Below are 16,381 nucleotides of genomic sequence, written 5' to 3' on the forward strand. Positions count from 1 at the left end.
CGGAGTTCAGGGGTTTAGTTGCACACACAGTGAATAAGAGAGGTTATACGCTATAGGGGCTATTACTTCGGGGGCTAATCTGCCCATTTTCCCTATTATCAAAAATGCTTATAATCCCACTGCCAAAAAAATTGGTCGAACTACTATGTGCAAGGTTATTAGGCGACAAGTCGAAGAAAAAAAAATGTGATTTAAGAAAATATTTTAAACGTTTAAATAAAAAAATTCTATATGTTCCGACATATGGAGTGATTCTTACCAAAAAAATTCTTATATGGGTGTTACTTATCATTGGGCTGATGAAAGTTGGTTAATTCAAAAACGTTTAATTGCATTTAGAGATTTTAATGAAATACATAATGCTACTAACATTGCTCAATTGATTATTTCTGTTTTAAATGAATATCGATTGTTAAATAAGATATTTTCTCTTGGATTTGATAATGCATCCGCCGACACCGCCTCCATTCCCGAGTTAGTTGACGCATGCGCATCCTCTTTTAATGGTAAGTATTTTCATGCTCGATGTATTTTTCATATTTTAAACCGATATGTACAAGATGCTTATACTCTTATTAATGATGTTGTTGATCCCATTAGACAAGCCGTTCATATTTTGCATAGAAAAGCTAGTATTGGCAAAAAATGGCAAAAATATTGTCGTGTTAAAAAAATTCGATATACGAATTTTGTTAAAGATATTTCTACACGTTGGAATTCAACATTTAGCATGCTTGCATCTACCATGGATCATGTTGATCATTTATGTGATTTTTTTAGACAAACTCTCGAGGCTAACTTGCTTTTATTGCCCACCTAGTGGTAGTTTATTTCAACTTTTAAAGATTTTTCAAAATGCTACTACGGATTTATCTGGTGTTTATTATTGCACTAGTATTAAAGTTGTATAACATTGCATGTATATTGGTATTGCTTTAAATTATTGTTATAAAAAAATCGATTTGAAGGACGTATCATATCAAATGGTTCTTAAACGACTTAAATATTTTCCTAAAATTCTCGATGTTTTTTTTTTTTTGCTAAGAATTTAGATCCTACAATGAAAATTGCTGGTGTTTATCGCATGTTAGAAATTTATTATGGTACCTTTAGAGAAATTTATGATAATAGATTAGAAAATAATGTAGTCATAGAATGGTACCTTCCTGAATTAGATGATATTAAACATAGAATAGATAGCACAATTAGGACCTTATTTAATGAATATGAACAAAAATATATGAATGCAAACCCCTCATACTCTTCAAGTGTACGTACTGGTAGTTTACAAGGTTGATATGGCTCCCCCTCCTTAGGAAGTACTTTTGATCAAAACGAATGAGCTTAAGCCACTTATTCATTTATGCATGCATACACAAAGGAGTTGAGCTATACTACTAACGAGTTAGATATATATTTTCTAGTACATTTGTTTTAAAAAATGTAGGTGGTTAACAATTGGACGTCTTGAAATGGTGGTCCACGCACGAGAGGGAATATCCCATACTCGCCACCATGGCCAATGAGTTATTCGCGGTTATGACATCCACGGTCTCCGTCGAGCAAGCATTTAGCGTTGGTTGACCTGTCTTAGACGAAAGAAGAAGTAATATGGATCCTCGAAACATGGAGGCCACCATGTTGCTTGATGATTGGTCCAAAGCCGAGTTGCGAGCTCAAGAGAACCAATGGGATAAAGCCAACGAAAGCCCAAACGATGAATTTACCGAGTCCGAACGATCCGAGGCCGAGGAGGACTACAATTAGGTAAGTTAAGGTAAGAGAACTACGTGAGCTTTAATTCTTCATTATTCAATGAAGATACGTAGGCCACTCAATTTTACTATTTGTATTAAAAAAAATTGAGCTCAAGCCCGTAATTATTATTTTTGCCCCCCTTTTAGACAACTTTCTTTTGGAATTATTATAGTGAATTAGTTATTTATTTAGTATTAATTAGTTTACTTATTCAATTTTGAAGATTGTAATTTGTATCATTGTAATATTTTTTTTGTACATAGAATAAATTCAATAAAGATATCAATTTTTATGCATTATTTTGATTGCCAATGTGTTACAATTATTTTTCCTTTATTGTATTTCAATTTTCAACACAAGTCTTTTAGTTTAAAAAAATATTTTGATTGTCATGTTTATAACTTATTATAAATTTAAAAAAGATGACATAAAAAATATTATTTAAGATGACACAAGTATTATTTGAGATGACTAAAAAAATGACATAAAAAATATTATTTAAGATGACATAAAAAATATTATTTCAAAAGATGTATTGATTGTCATGTTTATAAATTTTCAACACAAGTAATTTAATTTAAAAAGATGACATAAAAAAATTACAAGTTTATAACTTATTATAAATTTTGCACACATAAAGAATAAAAATTATTTTGATTGTCACTTGTAAATTATTATATTATTTAAGATTTTTAAGTTGAGTAATTTTTTTAAAATTTCATCACAAATCATTTAATTTCATAAAAAAATACAAAAAAAATATTTTTTAAAAAGGAAAAGCCCGGAAAATCGTCGATTTTTGGCTCGAAAACCGTCGGTTTTCGGCCCTGCCCAAAATCGGCGGTTCAGAGCTCGAAAACCGGCCCTTCAACAGAACAGACGAGTTGGTTTAGGTTTCGATTTTTCTCAACCCTGAACTGTCGGTTCGAACTCGGAACCGGTGGCAACACTAGATAGCCCCACATAGCATCATTTTTGAGGAGATCAATTGGCTATATGTAATTTCATCAAATTTTATTTACATACAATTTTTAAAGTGCGACTTTGTAATTATTGAATTATTGATTTAATTTATTTTTATTATTGATCAGAATTCGACTAAATTTATCGTTATTATGATTAATTGAATAATTAACGTTGTTTCATGAGAAACGATATTATTTCTATCAACTATTATCACACAAAAATAATTATATCACGTCAAAAATAAAGCTCCATTAATTATTTTAGTAGTATATTTTTGTATTGTTATCTAGTCTCTACCTTCAAAAAATCATTATAGTTAGAGACATTGATTACGATATTATGGTCAGGAATAATTACTTTATCTAAAATTTCAAATACCAGATAGTATAAGATTAATTACCCTAATTCACACGTCACAACAAGTATTGATTTACGAAATCATACTCTCAAAATCCAATTAAAACAATTCCTACACTGCATTAAATAAAATGGAGCAATTTTTTGTACCGCACTCCTTTTAAATGGACCATATATATATATATATATATAGGGTGTGGTTCTAGAGAGAACTACATTATTTGTGAGAACGGGAGAACCATCAAATTTAATGCATCCACTGTAAAAATTAATGCATTCGCTGTTAAAATTAATGCACTAAAAAAATTAAAAAAAAAATGCTCCCTTCAGGATTCGAACCCAGGATCTGCATTCATCCAACAAGATGATGCATCCACCGTAGATCTTGATGATCGAATGGCTGAAAATGGTTCTCCGGTCTTCTTTTATTTATGATTCTTTCTTGAACCTCTCCCTATATATATATATATATATATATATATATATATATATTGTGCTATATATAATTATATTATCTAGTTTTCTCCATCTGATTTATTTACCAGCAGAAAACAAATTATGCTTTGTAAACAACGCTGGTTTTTGTCATATTTATATGCAAATATTCTTTAAAATGAGGCAAATGTTATATTTGAGTTAAACATGTATAGGAGGGACAAATTTTTATCATGAAATCACGAAACTAAAATAAACTAAACGCTTAAATAATAGTAAAATCACGAAATCCCAACCAACATATTATCGCCTTTTCTCAAATAAATAAAAAGACATATTATTATCTCCGAATTAAATACAAATAGACAAATATTTTACACAAAACAAAGATTTCGATTCATTATAATTTCGTATTTACCTCATCTAACATTCATTTCAACTGACAGAAAAAAATGGATAATTCTAAATAAAATTTAATGAACGGCGAGCGTCATCACTGAAAGACGATTGACTATTATTGTCGATTAAATTATTATAATAGTTGACTACGCACTAAATGATAAATAAATGCTCTTTATATTCTTATATAGGCTAATCTAATTATATATCACCTAAAAGTCTAAAACGTTGAATCTCCTTAATTTTGATTTTGAAAATTATAAGATAAAAAAAGAGCACGAAACTCTAATAATAATTAATATTTATATATTTTTTAATGAAATAACGAATACGTAAAACTTAAAATTTGAAAAATAGAGAAATGGAGTAATGTTTTGTTTTGGGCTGTCGGACTCATCACCCAATTCTCAAATATAGTTAAACCCGTCCATCTTCATTAGATTCAAATCCGCTCCATCACCCCATCTTCTCTCTCCCTCTCTCCCTCTCTCTCTCTCTCTCTCTATACAAATTATTTTTACTGTTTATTATCCCCTGCCCTTAAACCCCCAGATACAATTGCTGCTGCGTTTCTCCATTTCTGTTCTCCGTTGCAAAATTGAGCTCGAGAAACGGAGATGGAGCAAGGCTACAATCCTCGGACTGTCGAAGAAGTTTTTAGGGATTTTAAGGGCAGAAGAACTGGACTTATCAAAGCCCTCACCACAGGTTTCTCCGTCTTACTTGTCCAAAAAAATTCGGAATTTGAATTTTTCATCATATTTCTACTGGCGAAATTGTGCATTGTTTTTAATTTTCCCTTTCACTCTGGCCTTTTGTTGAATTATTTTGGGTTTGACGTTTTTGTTTTGTTTTTTCTCAGATGTTGAAGAATTTTTCCAGCAGTGCGATCCTGGTAGGGTTTCGGTTTTATATGAATTTTGTTTTTTTTTGGACATTTTTTTGATTGCTGGTTTCGTGTTGTGTGCCAGATGTATTTCGGAAAATGATTTCAATTTTGTAAAATATGTGCGGAGAGAATGTTTTGAAGAGTAAACTTGACGTGGAATTAGCGTTACATTAGGTTGTGATGCGTTAAGTTTAAGTCAGTTTGGGTAGACCGTTTGAAGCCTGTTTGTACGGATTTTCATTTGCTTTGCGACCGTTAACATAAATTTCCTGTTTTAAAGATTAATATATCCGCAAATGTGATTTCGAGCTAACGTGCACTGGCAATTAGAGTGATTAATTTGGTGGGGACCATCATTTATGGAACCACTGTTTATGTCTCACTGCAAATGAAACCTGTCGGACTTATACTCTTGTTGAGCTATGAATGTGTTTCTTGACTTAAAGTTACCACTTTTTTGGTAAGTACATGGATGGAGATATAAATCTCATATATTTTGGCTGTGAACTGGGAAGTGGTGTATATTTATATGTTGTTTTCTTGCTTTGTTTCTTTTGGTAATTTAGTAATTATTTCAATTCTATATATATATATATATATAAATTATTGTGTTAAGGTGGTTGTATTTTTATGGATGTTTATTATAGTGCATGAGGGATGGTAGGGTAAGTGAGTTTTGGGAGGACATTTGTCGATCATGTACAGGTGTGGTAAAGGTTGTGGATTTGTGAAGTTCTAGTTAATAGTGTCTCACAGTTTTATTAGAACCAGCTTGGTCTGGAATGCTGGTGCTTAGCAGCTTCTGCAGTGTCTATTTGTTAGATCCTCAAATACAAAACTGAACGTATCAAGAACAGAAATTACGCAGCATTTATCATTTAAGTTTCTGTCCCATAGACTGAAATCTCCTACAGAGAATATTCTCTGTCCAAATTCACAGATACCAACACAGACAATATGTTACACATTCGTCTATCACTTTATGCCTATTACACAATTGTCACTAAGCTGTTCGCTTTTTTTTTTCCGCCCTGAGAAGTATCTGCTACTAATTTAATTCACACTGCTTCTAATAATTAATCATAACTGCCATTAATCAGTTATTCCGGTTGTCCACCATCACCCTGCCTTTCCAAATAGATGTATTGTCAGTAAGATGAGCCAATGACCCTTTGTTGCTATCATTTCTTCACCCTCGAAGAATAAGCTTTGTCCTCAAGGCTGAATGTAGGAAATTGGCTTTTCAAAGATATTCTTCTTCTTCTTCCAATATTGCATATTTGCATCCTAAGCTAGCCGTCCTTCAATTGCACCAGAACCGCTTCACTGTTTTACCTCCTTTGATAACTCAAATATTTAGATTTTTGCGGATTGCCCCATATCATCAATTTGAAGCTTCATATCATATATTTTGGAGACTGAGCTTACAGTCTAAGTAGAATAAGGTGGCCATATTTGGGGAGCTGTCCACTACCTCTAACACAACTTTATATCCTTTGATTTTGGAAGACCGGGAATGAAACCTTAAGTGGTCTGGTTTCACCAATTGACCAAGCCTTTCCTTTTTTTCACCTCATTGCTATCCTAGCCTATCTCTTTTTCTCACAATTAACACCAGACACAGCCAATGTATAACACTTTCATCTATCAATTTATGTCTGGTGCATAATAGCCACCATGCAGTTATATTTACTTAACACATAGCTGCTACTAAATTATGTTTATACTGCCCTAATTATTACTCTTAACTTCCATTATGCAATTATTTCTGTTATCCTCCTCACCAAGTCTAGAATTCCCTCTCCAAATAGGTGGCCTGGCAGAAGCATGAACAAATGGCTATTGGTTCCCATCACTATTGACATCGGAAGTTGTATTACTGCATCCAAAAGTTAATATTGTTTTGCAGTAGATGTGATGTGTGACATATCTGTATCTTTACACCCATTTCATTTTTGTCATAAATTCTATTAATTGTGCATATGCCATTTTCTTCTCTTCGTGTGTGTGTCTTATGAAGTTGGTTTTAAATATGTGATGTTTTCCTTTTCCAGAAAAAGAGAATTTGTGCTTGTACGGGTTTCCTAGTGAGCAGTGGGAGGTCAATTTACCTGCTGAAGAAGTACCGCCGGAACTCCCTGAGCCTGCATTGGGAATCAACTTTGCTAGGGATGGGATGCAAGAAAAGGACTGGTTATCTCTAGTTGCTGTCCACAGTGATGCATGGTTACTTGCTGTTGCCTTCTACTTTGGTGCTAGATTTGGATTTGATAAAGCTGACAGGTGCCCCCATTCTATCTATTTGGACAGTTCTCATTATAATAATCTTGAGTCATGCTATAAGATCTGTTATAAGTTCTAGGTGTCTTCCATTCATGTTGTTGGGTCGGATGCAGTTTATGTTTTGCTAGTTGGCATGGACATGATGTTTCATAATATGCATGAACTTTTTTGCCCTAGTTTGTACTTATGTAATGCAATTCTCCCCATTGTGATGCAGGAAGCGACTTTTCAACATGATCAATGATGTCCCTACTGTGTTTGAAGTTGTGACGGGTGCTGCCAAAAAACAGCAGAAAGAAAAATCTCTGGTCTCAAACCATAGCAGCAACAAGTCGAAGTCAAACTCCAAACCGGTAGGGAAATATCTCGCAAAGGACCTTTGTTTTTGTATGTCGGGTCTTGATCATTTTGTTTCCTTTGGCCTTTATTATGCTTTAAGATCCGATTTCTTTCCATGAATGTTTATTTGGTTGCACCTCAACAGAGAGTTAAACATTTATTATTCACCACTCAGTTTCTCAACCTCTTGGTGGTAATACCAATTTGGCTCCTTTTGGTGACAGCGAACGATTGAAACTACTCCGACAACTACTCAGACAAAGTTCTCGAAGCCACAGCCGAAAGACGAAGAGCCAAAAGATGACGATGAGGGACTAGATGAGGAAGACGAGGATGAGCATGGTGAGACATTATGCGGTGCCTGTGGAGATAACTACGCATCAGACGAGTTCTGGATCTGCTGCGACATATGTGAGAAGTGGTTTCATGGCAAATGCGTGAAGATCACCCCTGCCAGAGCCGAGCACATCAAGCAGTACAAGTGTCCTTCGTGCAGCAACAAGAGAGCTCGCCCGTAGCCTAGCCCGCCTAGACCGCAAATCCTTAGGTCTGTACCTTGTCCAAGACTGGTCAATTAGGTCCCATCCTTGTTCTATCAAAGCCTAACCTGTGAATGTGCACTTTCTGATTGGGGGATTTTGTTTTTTTTCGTATAGTAATATTATTTGTTGTAGGATTAATTAAGGCTTAATGGAACTATCTTGTTTCTCTTTATATTGGATTCAACTTCTTTCTCACCTCTGTTTCAAGTTGCATCTTAATATGGCTTCATCCTCGTCTTTGAATTCTTGTGTATTTTTATCTTTGGATGCTTATTGTCCCTACAAAGTTGTGGGGCTTTTTAGTAAATTCAATGCTACTTTTGAGAACACTGTCGACTAACATTGGTAGTTATCACTTTATCGTTAAATTGTAGTATTTCGATTGCATGTACAAAAATAAGTTCTTGACTACGAAATTATAGTTTTCGATACATTTTTTGTGAGGTCATGAGATTATTACAGTGAACATATAAGCAACTGCATTCGTTGAATTTTAAAAAATTGAAAATTTTCGTCAGCTGTAAAATATAAAATGTTGAAATTTTCGCATCAAAATAATGTATTCATAGCAAATTTCAATGAATAGTTAAAAATTAAGGTGATATTCACCGTAAATTTCAACACTTGACGAATTATTAAAAGTGATTATCAATTTAAATAAGAAATCTAACTTGGATTTCCTTCTATTTCTGTTAAATATTTGCAAATTTCATCTATAAAACTATGAAAAAATATGTTTCGGGATGACTATTTTGTGGATTCATAGACTTATGAAATAAATGTGACGTCTTAAAGGGCAGATCCGATAGGTTCCCTCGAGGCAACATACAATCATTGCTGAAAAAGTGTATTTAATTACTCCATTCGTGCATGAAAGAACTTCCTAGAAGGGAGTGACACGGATTTTAAAAAAAATATTGTTGAGTGTATTGAGAGTGGATAAAAGGTAGTTAAGTGTATTGAAAATGGTGAAAAGGTGTTATAATTAATATTGAGAGTTGTGAAAAGTGAAAAAGTAAGAGGATTATAAGTGGTAGGGTATAGTCCAAAAATAGGTAGAAAGTTCTTTTGTGGACGTCCCAAAAAGAAAAAATAGGAAGTTCTTTCGTGGGCGGAGGGAGTATTATTTAATTCATTTTCCGTAGAATGAAATAGGAGTCGAATCACTTTCAACTTTACTTATTACTGAAATAATTAGCCTATTTCAAGCTTATGGTCAAAGCAGGACGAGTGGAAGACGACCCATATATTCTTAATTCTATGTAACTACGTTTTTTTATTTATGTAAAATATATTAACACTTTTTAATTGTGTTCCATACTTAAAATTTTTAAAAAAACCCTAACAATATTGCAATTATATTTTACGGAATTTAGGAACAAAAAAAAAAATAGGAGGAGTGTTGTTGAGGGTTGTCGGACTCATCATCCAATTCTCAAATATAGTTAAGCCCGTCCAATTTGATTAGATTCAAATCCGCTCCATCATCCCATCTCATTCACTTTTCTCCCTCTCTTTCTCTCTCTCTGGAATTCTTCTATACAATTTATTATCCCCTCCGCCATAAAACCCACACACACATTTTTATTGCTGCGTTTTCCATTTCATATTTGTTGTAAATTTGAGCGCGAGGAAGTGATGGAGGCAACAGGCTACAACCCTCGGACTGTTGAAGAAGTTTTTAGGGATTTTAAGGGCAGAAGAGCTGGACTTATCAAAGCTCTCACTACAGGTTTCGTTGTTCTTATTTATTTCTCCAAAGTTGATTCTCTCGACGTTTTTGTGCTGAATTCCTCTGTTTCGTACCTTTTTGGTGTCTGCATTTCTTATTTCGTTATGTTTTTTGTCGATTTCTTTTCACGGTGTATTTTTTCCTTTTTTTCGTTTGCAGATGTTGAAGAATTTTTCCAGCAGTGCGATCCTGGTATGGTTTTTGTTTTGCATTGTTTAATTGTTGGTTAGGTTTTCTCGGGTGTTTTATTCGCTGGTTTCATGTTTGCGTGTCAGCCGTCTTTCGGAAAACGACTTCAATTCCGTCAATTATGTGCGGAGAGAGCGTGTTATGGAGTAAACTTGACGTTGATTGGTGCTCGTTAGGGTTTTGATTTGACGTTTGCATCAGTGCTGTTAATTTTTTAGATGTGTATTTTTGTTTATTCGATGCGTCTGTTGTAAGGGATTTGTTTTTATCAGGTGAATTTCGTTTTGAGTTTTGTTGTAAGGTATCTCTGCAGGCGTGACTTTGAGATTGTTGATTATAATGTGCATTGAAAATGAGAGTGGATGAGTTAAACCTTCTGTTTTGTAGAACCACAATTTTGTGTCTCACTGCAAATGTAATGTGTGAGAGTTATATACTTGTTCAGATATAAATTCTGTTAACTGACTGAAGGATTTTCAGATATGTAAGTTCTCAAGTACCTGGTCTTGAATTAAGTAGTGGTGTACATCTTTCGTTGTTATTTTTATGTTATGTAACGGGCATGAGGGATACCATGTTAAGCGGGTACTGTGGGGACTTGTTGTGCTGCGCACACGTGTTGTAATGTTTGTTGATATGTGGCATTGGGGGTTTACACATCTTGAAATCTTATTGGATCCTTTGACATTATGTTTATGTTCTGAAGTAATGGTGCTTAGTGACTTATTTTGCGTCTATTGAAAATGAAAGTGGTATTATATGGAAGTAGCTTTTGTTCTGTGTTAGTTGGTAGGTGGTTTTGATTGTCGATATTACATGGTTCATTTTTGTCAAAGATCATGGTATAATGAATAGTGCCTTATGTCATGTTTCTTGTCGTCATTCGTGTCTGATGCAGTTAATATTATTTACATAACTATTTGCTTTCAGACAAGGAGAATTTGTGCTTGTACGGGTTTCCTGGTGAGCAATGGGAGGTCAATTTACCTGCTGAAGAAGTTCCACCAGAACTCCCTGAGCCTGCTTTAGGAATCAACTTCGCTAGGGATGGGATGCAAGAAAAGGACTGGTTATCTCTAGTTGCTGTCCACAGTGATGCTTGGTTGCTTGCTGTTTCCTTCTACTTTGGTGCTAGGTTTGGATTCGATAAAGCCGACAGGTATCTCCTATTCAGCTATTCTATCTATTTGGCTAGTACCCACTACAGTATTTCTCACTATTTTTTTTTTTTGAGGCATACAGTATTTCTCACTAATACCGTCTGATATTTTCAAGTTTTTGTTTCATCTGTGGTTCCATTTTGTTTTGAATTAAGGTCTTTATAGTGCCTGATGACCCTTTATAGGATAATGCTTTTTGTGGAAAAAACTTGAAATTATGGGAAAGTATTGATTATTGCGCACCACTTTGTCTGTTATAGGACAGGTCATCCCAAACATTATATTTCAAATATCGATTGAACCTGTTTACGAGTCGCTCTTAAATAGTGGAGGAAGCACTATTATTTACATATGATTGGCTCCATAACATTAAGATATTGAGCACTTATATCGTCGAACATGCTTGAAGTTTTGTCCGAGTTTATATTTATGTGAGTGTCTTGGTGCAGGAAGCGGCTCTTCAACATGATCAATGATCTACCAACTGTATTTGAAGTTGTGACTGGTGCTGCCAAAAAACAGCAGAAAGAGAAATCTTCAATCTCAAATCATAGTAGCAACAAGTTCAAGTCGAACCCCAAACCGGTAGGGAATAATCCAGGGAGGCTTGTTTACATATTCTTCGATGTTTACCTGTTGTTGTAGCTGTTCCTCGAGCACTTTGTATTGTAAACTTGATGATGGTAACATATTTTACTCTTTTGGTGACAGCGAGCTGAAACTCCTGGAAAGTATTCAAGGCCACAGCCACAACCAAAAGAAGAAGACGATGGCTTACTAGGCTTACTAGACGAGGAAGATGAGGATGAACATGGGGAGACGCTATGTGGTGCCTGTGGCGATAACTATGCATCAGATGAATTCTGGATTTGCTGCGACATATGTGAGAAGTGGTTCCATGGCAAATGCGTGAAGATCACCCCTGCTAGAGCCGAGCATATCAAGCAGTACAAGTGTCCCACGTGCAACAACAAGAGAGCTCGCCCGTAGTCTAGAGCTTCTGTACTTTCTGAAGACTACATCTGCGTCGGGTAATCGGATCCATCCTTGTTCTAAGCACCAAAGCCTAACCTGTGAATGCGCGCTTTCTGATTGGGGGATCTCGTTTTTTGGTATAGATAGTGTTAGAAGTAGTCCCCTCACTGGCTAGAACTTGTGTTTCTTTTTAAATAGGATTTCGTGTCTTCTTCAATGAATTGGTGAAAAAGTTGTTTATCTCCGTTCCTATTATGATGTGTAGTTTTGTGAATTATTCTGTGGATTTGTCCTTTACATTCAAGCTTATGGGATTCATATATCCTTGTTTTGATTTTGAAGAAGCGATTATATTATAGTACTATACATACTAGGATGCCTGCCTAGCAATGCACCGGGAACATTACATCAATAATAGAGTAATTTAGTTTTTGAAATAAAAAATAAATTGATTATTTTTTTTAATTTTACATGTGATTTTTTAAATTTCTCTAATGAAATATAAACCTTTTATTTTTGAAATTCGTAGTCCTTACTATAAATATAATTATAAACATAAATATAGATTAATTCAGTTAATATTTAGTAATAAAAATCTAGTAAAGATAAACATACAATAAAATTATTTATGTACAATAATACCAGAATTATAACTTTGACCTTCAATCCTCTCTATGCTATAGACACAAATATATTATTTTGGGTTAAATGCATGTAATCATGAACTATGCCCAAAATTTGATTTGCCTATGATCTTTAAAATTTCATTTTTTATCACAAACTAGTACATCCTCCCGTGCGATGCACGGGCCACGATATATTTATTTATTTTTAAAATTTTAATTTATATAAATATATTACTCCCTCCGTTCCACTCTAATAGGTTCATTTTCCTTTTTGAGACGTCTCACTCTAATAGGCTCGTTTTTCATTTTCAGTAAAGAAAATGTACTTAATTGGTGTAAACCACGCCACTTACTCCTGAAAAGTAAATTTCTTAATCTCTGTGCCCAAAAGAAGTGAGCCTTAAATTAAAATAATTATAATCAAACAATCATGTAAGTTTTTTTGCAAGAAAAAAAAAGACATTTAATTATTTTTTCACCAACAAACGAAAAGAAAACATGTGGTAGTAATTTAATTTGTGCATTAATTGACACTTGGATACATGGCAAAATGGAAAGCAGTATTGCTACTGAACTCAAAAAAAGAAAAGAAAAGTAGTATACAAAAGCAATGCAACTTTTAAAAGTTTCCGGCGGCGCTAAGATGAATTTTGGTGGGTGAAATGGGCAATGAGTTAATAGACGCCTCACAAAATTAATGAGACCATTAATTATTAATTTGTGATTCTATATTTGATATGAGCAAAGTGCTTTCATTTTCATTTGAAAAATAACTTATTCCCATGTGTAAAGCAAACCACAATTTCAATCCAAACAAATATCCCAAGTTGCATACAGAATCATTTCTAATCAAAGTTTATTTAGTAAAGAGATATCAAATACATTAATATTTTAAAAATATTATTCAATTTCTTAATTATTCTTGGACATGTAATGTAAGGAGCAGAGACCTCGTAAGTAAAAGGTTATGAGTTCGAATTTCATTGATAACGAACCGAACTTCACTGTTCGTGATATCTTACAAAGGAAAGGTCTTACAAAGGTCGTCTTATCTTTGGGGACGACTAAACAAAAGGATATATTTACAAAAATAAAAAAGTTAGAATGAAAAACCAAAACCAAAATCAGAATGAGAAAGAAAACAGATGGACAACGAATCCTTATTCTTTCTCTGTCGTGTGTGTGTGTTTGTGTGAGTTCTTTCATCATGTTAGAGCTTCTTGATTCTTAGCCGAGAGACGTTTCAAGAACTCGTAGGTGGTGATCATCGTGGTTGCAGAGACGGACATGGATGCGCACCTCGGCCCTAGCCCTCGGTAGCAAGCAGTCCAGCCACCCTCCCTCACCAGGTTCCTCACCGTCTGCCCCAAGCTCGGCCCCTTCCTGCCGTTCTCCTCCCCCTCCAAGACCTGCAGCCGCGTCTTGATGGTGTCCAACGGCATTGTGATCAGGGCCGACACCCCTCCAGCCATGGCCGCGCTCACCCCTTGAACCGCCATCACAGCCTTGGCATCCGGCCTCAGGCCACCATTCTCCACCTTCTCCTCCCCATTCCTGCAGAGCAAGCACCCCACCCCGCTCCAAACCACCCTCTGTGTCACGGAGTAGGACGCCCACCAAACAGCATTGCTTGGTGCATAGGTCAAGATCGAGATCCCAAACCCTCTATACAGCCCTCTGATCCCATCCGCCCTCAAAATCTTCCCAAACGCATCCACCCCACTCGCGTATTTACAAGCATTATGAGAACTAGACACCCCTCCACCACCACCACCACGGCTGCCCTGTGTCATCAGCCTCTGGCTGATCACATCAACGGGCGTCCACACCACCTGTGCAGCCATGGCAGCGCTCAATCCAGCCGCTGCATTGGCCACAGCCGCTGCACTAGGCTCAGGCAACCCAAGCCTAGTCGCTGTGGTTCCTACATTGCTCTTAGTAACCTCAAGCGCAGTCATGTATAGGGCTCGGGCAGGAATGGTCCCGGTCAGGGAGGTCCCAAATCCCCTATATAATCCGCGAAGCCCTTCATACCTCATGATCCAAACCCCAGTCCTAACACAAGAAACACGCGATTGAGAGACCTGCTGCCGCGTTTTTAGCACCACCATCGGATACAATGCAGCCGAGACACCGGAGAATAAGGCTGCCCCAAGGAAGAAGAACTTGGATTTATCCAACATTTGCCATTCTATATCTGCTGGAATGTGGATTTCTTCCCCTGCTGATTCTTCCTCAGCAGCACTCAGACTCATTTTCCCCAGTTTTCCCTCACTAATTCTTTCTATATTCTAAAAACTCAAAGCCCTAATCTTATTCAATTGTGTGGAAACAGAAAAATTAAAAGAAAATTACAAACCCTAATTTTCTCCCATTGATCGAATTCATATCAATTTCATCCAAACACACAACAAAACTATACATACATCCAATAAATCATAGGCTATACATAAACAAAAAGAAGAAATTTCGACAAAAATCCGATCTTCCGCAACCTCGTACACAGATTATTGCAATAAGGAGAGAAAAAACAAAAAAATATTCAATCTACTGATTCATAATGATATGTGAATCGACTTTTTGCGCTTGTGGAAGAATGTTTTGGATGGGAAAATGAACAAGATAGACGTGCTCTTCATTTCTTAAAAATTCTTACCGATCATTTCCTCTCCTTTCAAATCCGGTAAGATCGGATCTTGCCGGAAAAAATATCAATTCTTTATGGCTTTGAAAGAGATGACAAGCTTTAGAAATGCAATAGAAAAATAGGAACAGAATATTTTATTTTAAGGGAAAAAAAGAAAACCTGATGGCCCACCTCCCACCACTCTTAACTAATTTCCTGTTTAACTATAAAATGTTTTTAATTAGATCCATCTTATCTACAAAATTTAAAATATTTTACTTAGATTCTAATTTTGCCTAACTAATAGTATATCTTCATAGGGAAGATTCAGGCGTCAAATTCCTTATCCCATTTATAGCTTAATTAATTGCAAACTGCAATTAATCTAATTCAAAAATGGATATTTATAGCTTAATTGCAATTAATTAAGCTATAAATATCCATTTTTGAACAAATGTCCTATTTAAAATATAATTCATTTTTTTCATTTACAACTTATTCAAAAAATGAAAGGAGTAACGAATAACTTAAATTTGATGATTTTCTATTATATGAAGAGAAAGTTGCAGTTACATTTTAAAGTATTTGAGATTAATTTTACAACTTTTTATTAAATGAGGTAAAAAATTATTCTCAAAGTAAAATTTCACAAATTACATATAATCAAAAAATTGGGATTGGTTACCTACTTGCGACAGACAGGAGTAGTTATCCACAGTTGAGTGACGTGTCAAACATTATCCGGACCCACCCAGAATATCCACCTAGGAAATACTCACGTGCGCTTTGTCCAATCGAATATATTCTCTCCTAACTTTCTTTTATAGCTTATACTCCCTCCGTCCCAATATTCAAGTCCCGTATTCCTTTTTGAGCCGTCCCATGTAACAAGTCCCCTTTCCTTTTTTGGCTAAAATTAGGGATGAATTAGTAGCTTAATTAGCTATACTATAAAACACAAAAATTAACCCTAAAACCTACCCACCCACCCGATCAGCCACTCTCTCTCTCCTCTCTTCTCTCTGACGCCTCCACCACCACCATCCTCACGCCTTCCTCCACCTTCCACCGCTTCCAACACCTTCCACCGCCTCGCACCTCCGCC

The 16,381-nt window shown here is 35.3% G+C and overlaps 3 protein-coding genes across 3 annotated transcripts; 2 read left to right on the forward strand and 1 right to left on the reverse strand.

Annotated features, from left to right (window-relative positions):
• Positions 1-4,291: 4,291 nt before the first annotated feature.
• Positions 4,292-8,163, forward strand: LOC130990834 (PHD finger protein ALFIN-LIKE 4-like). Its single transcript, XM_057915069.1, has 5 exons — positions 4,292-4,623; positions 4,778-4,810; positions 6,859-7,087; positions 7,305-7,440; positions 7,651-8,163. The coding sequence occupies exons 1-5, from the start codon at positions 4,533-4,535 to the stop codon at positions 7,942-7,944; spliced, it is 783 nt and encodes a 260-aa protein (XP_057771052.1). The 5' UTR covers positions 4,292-4,532; the 3' UTR covers positions 7,945-8,163.
• A 1,138-nt stretch (positions 8,164-9,301) lies between these two features.
• LOC130990839 (PHD finger protein ALFIN-LIKE 4-like) lies at positions 9,302-12,301 on the forward strand. Its single transcript, XM_057915074.1, has 5 exons — positions 9,302-9,700; positions 9,860-9,892; positions 10,820-11,048; positions 11,499-11,634; positions 11,761-12,301. Exons 1-5 carry the CDS (start codon positions 9,607-9,609, stop codon positions 12,037-12,039), a joined length of 771 nt encoding a protein of 256 aa, XP_057771057.1. The 5' UTR covers positions 9,302-9,606; the 3' UTR covers positions 12,040-12,301.
• A 1,305-nt stretch (positions 12,302-13,606) lies between these two features.
• LOC130990860 (uncharacterized) lies at positions 13,607-15,459 on the reverse strand. The gene has a single exon (XM_057915091.1). It carries the CDS (start codon positions 14,903-14,905, stop codon positions 13,856-13,858), a length of 1,050 nt encoding a protein of 349 aa, XP_057771074.1. The 5' UTR covers positions 14,906-15,459; the 3' UTR covers positions 13,607-13,855.
• Between the last annotated feature and the right edge of the window lie 922 nt (positions 15,460-16,381).

This window comes from Salvia miltiorrhiza, chromosome 1 (assembly GCF_028751815.1).
Source record: "Salvia miltiorrhiza cultivar Shanhuang (shh) chromosome 1, IMPLAD_Smil_shh, whole genome shotgun sequence".
Classification (NCBI taxonomy): Eukaryota; Viridiplantae; Streptophyta; class Magnoliopsida; order Lamiales; family Lamiaceae; genus Salvia; species Salvia miltiorrhiza.

Bases quoted from the DNA above. Each gene is read 5' to 3' on its own strand.
- LOC130990860 (XM_057915091.1), bottom strand. From the start codon at position 14,905: ATGAGTCTGAGTGCTGCTGAGGAAGAATCAGCAGGGGAAGAAATCCAC.
- LOC130990834 (XM_057915069.1), top strand. From the start codon at position 4,533: ATGGAGCAAGGCTACAATCCTCGGACTGTCGAAGAAGTTTTTAGGGAT. The intron at 4,624-4,777 runs GTTTCTCCGTCT...GTTTTTTCTCAG, and splicing joins TATCAAAGCCCTCACCACAG to ATGTTGAAGAATTTTTCCAG. The intron at 7,441-7,650 runs GTAGGGAAATAT...TTTTGGTGACAG, and splicing joins CGAAGTCAAACTCCAAACCG to CGAACGATTGAAACTACTCC.
- LOC130990839 (XM_057915074.1), top strand. From the start codon at position 9,607: ATGGAGGCAACAGGCTACAACCCTCGGACTGTTGAAGAAGTTTTTAGG. The intron at 11,049-11,498 runs GTATCTCCTATT...GTCTTGGTGCAG, and splicing joins GGATTCGATAAAGCCGACAG to GAAGCGGCTCTTCAACATGA. The intron at 11,635-11,760 runs GTAGGGAATAAT...TTTTGGTGACAG, and splicing joins TCAAGTCGAACCCCAAACCG to CGAGCTGAAACTCCTGGAAA.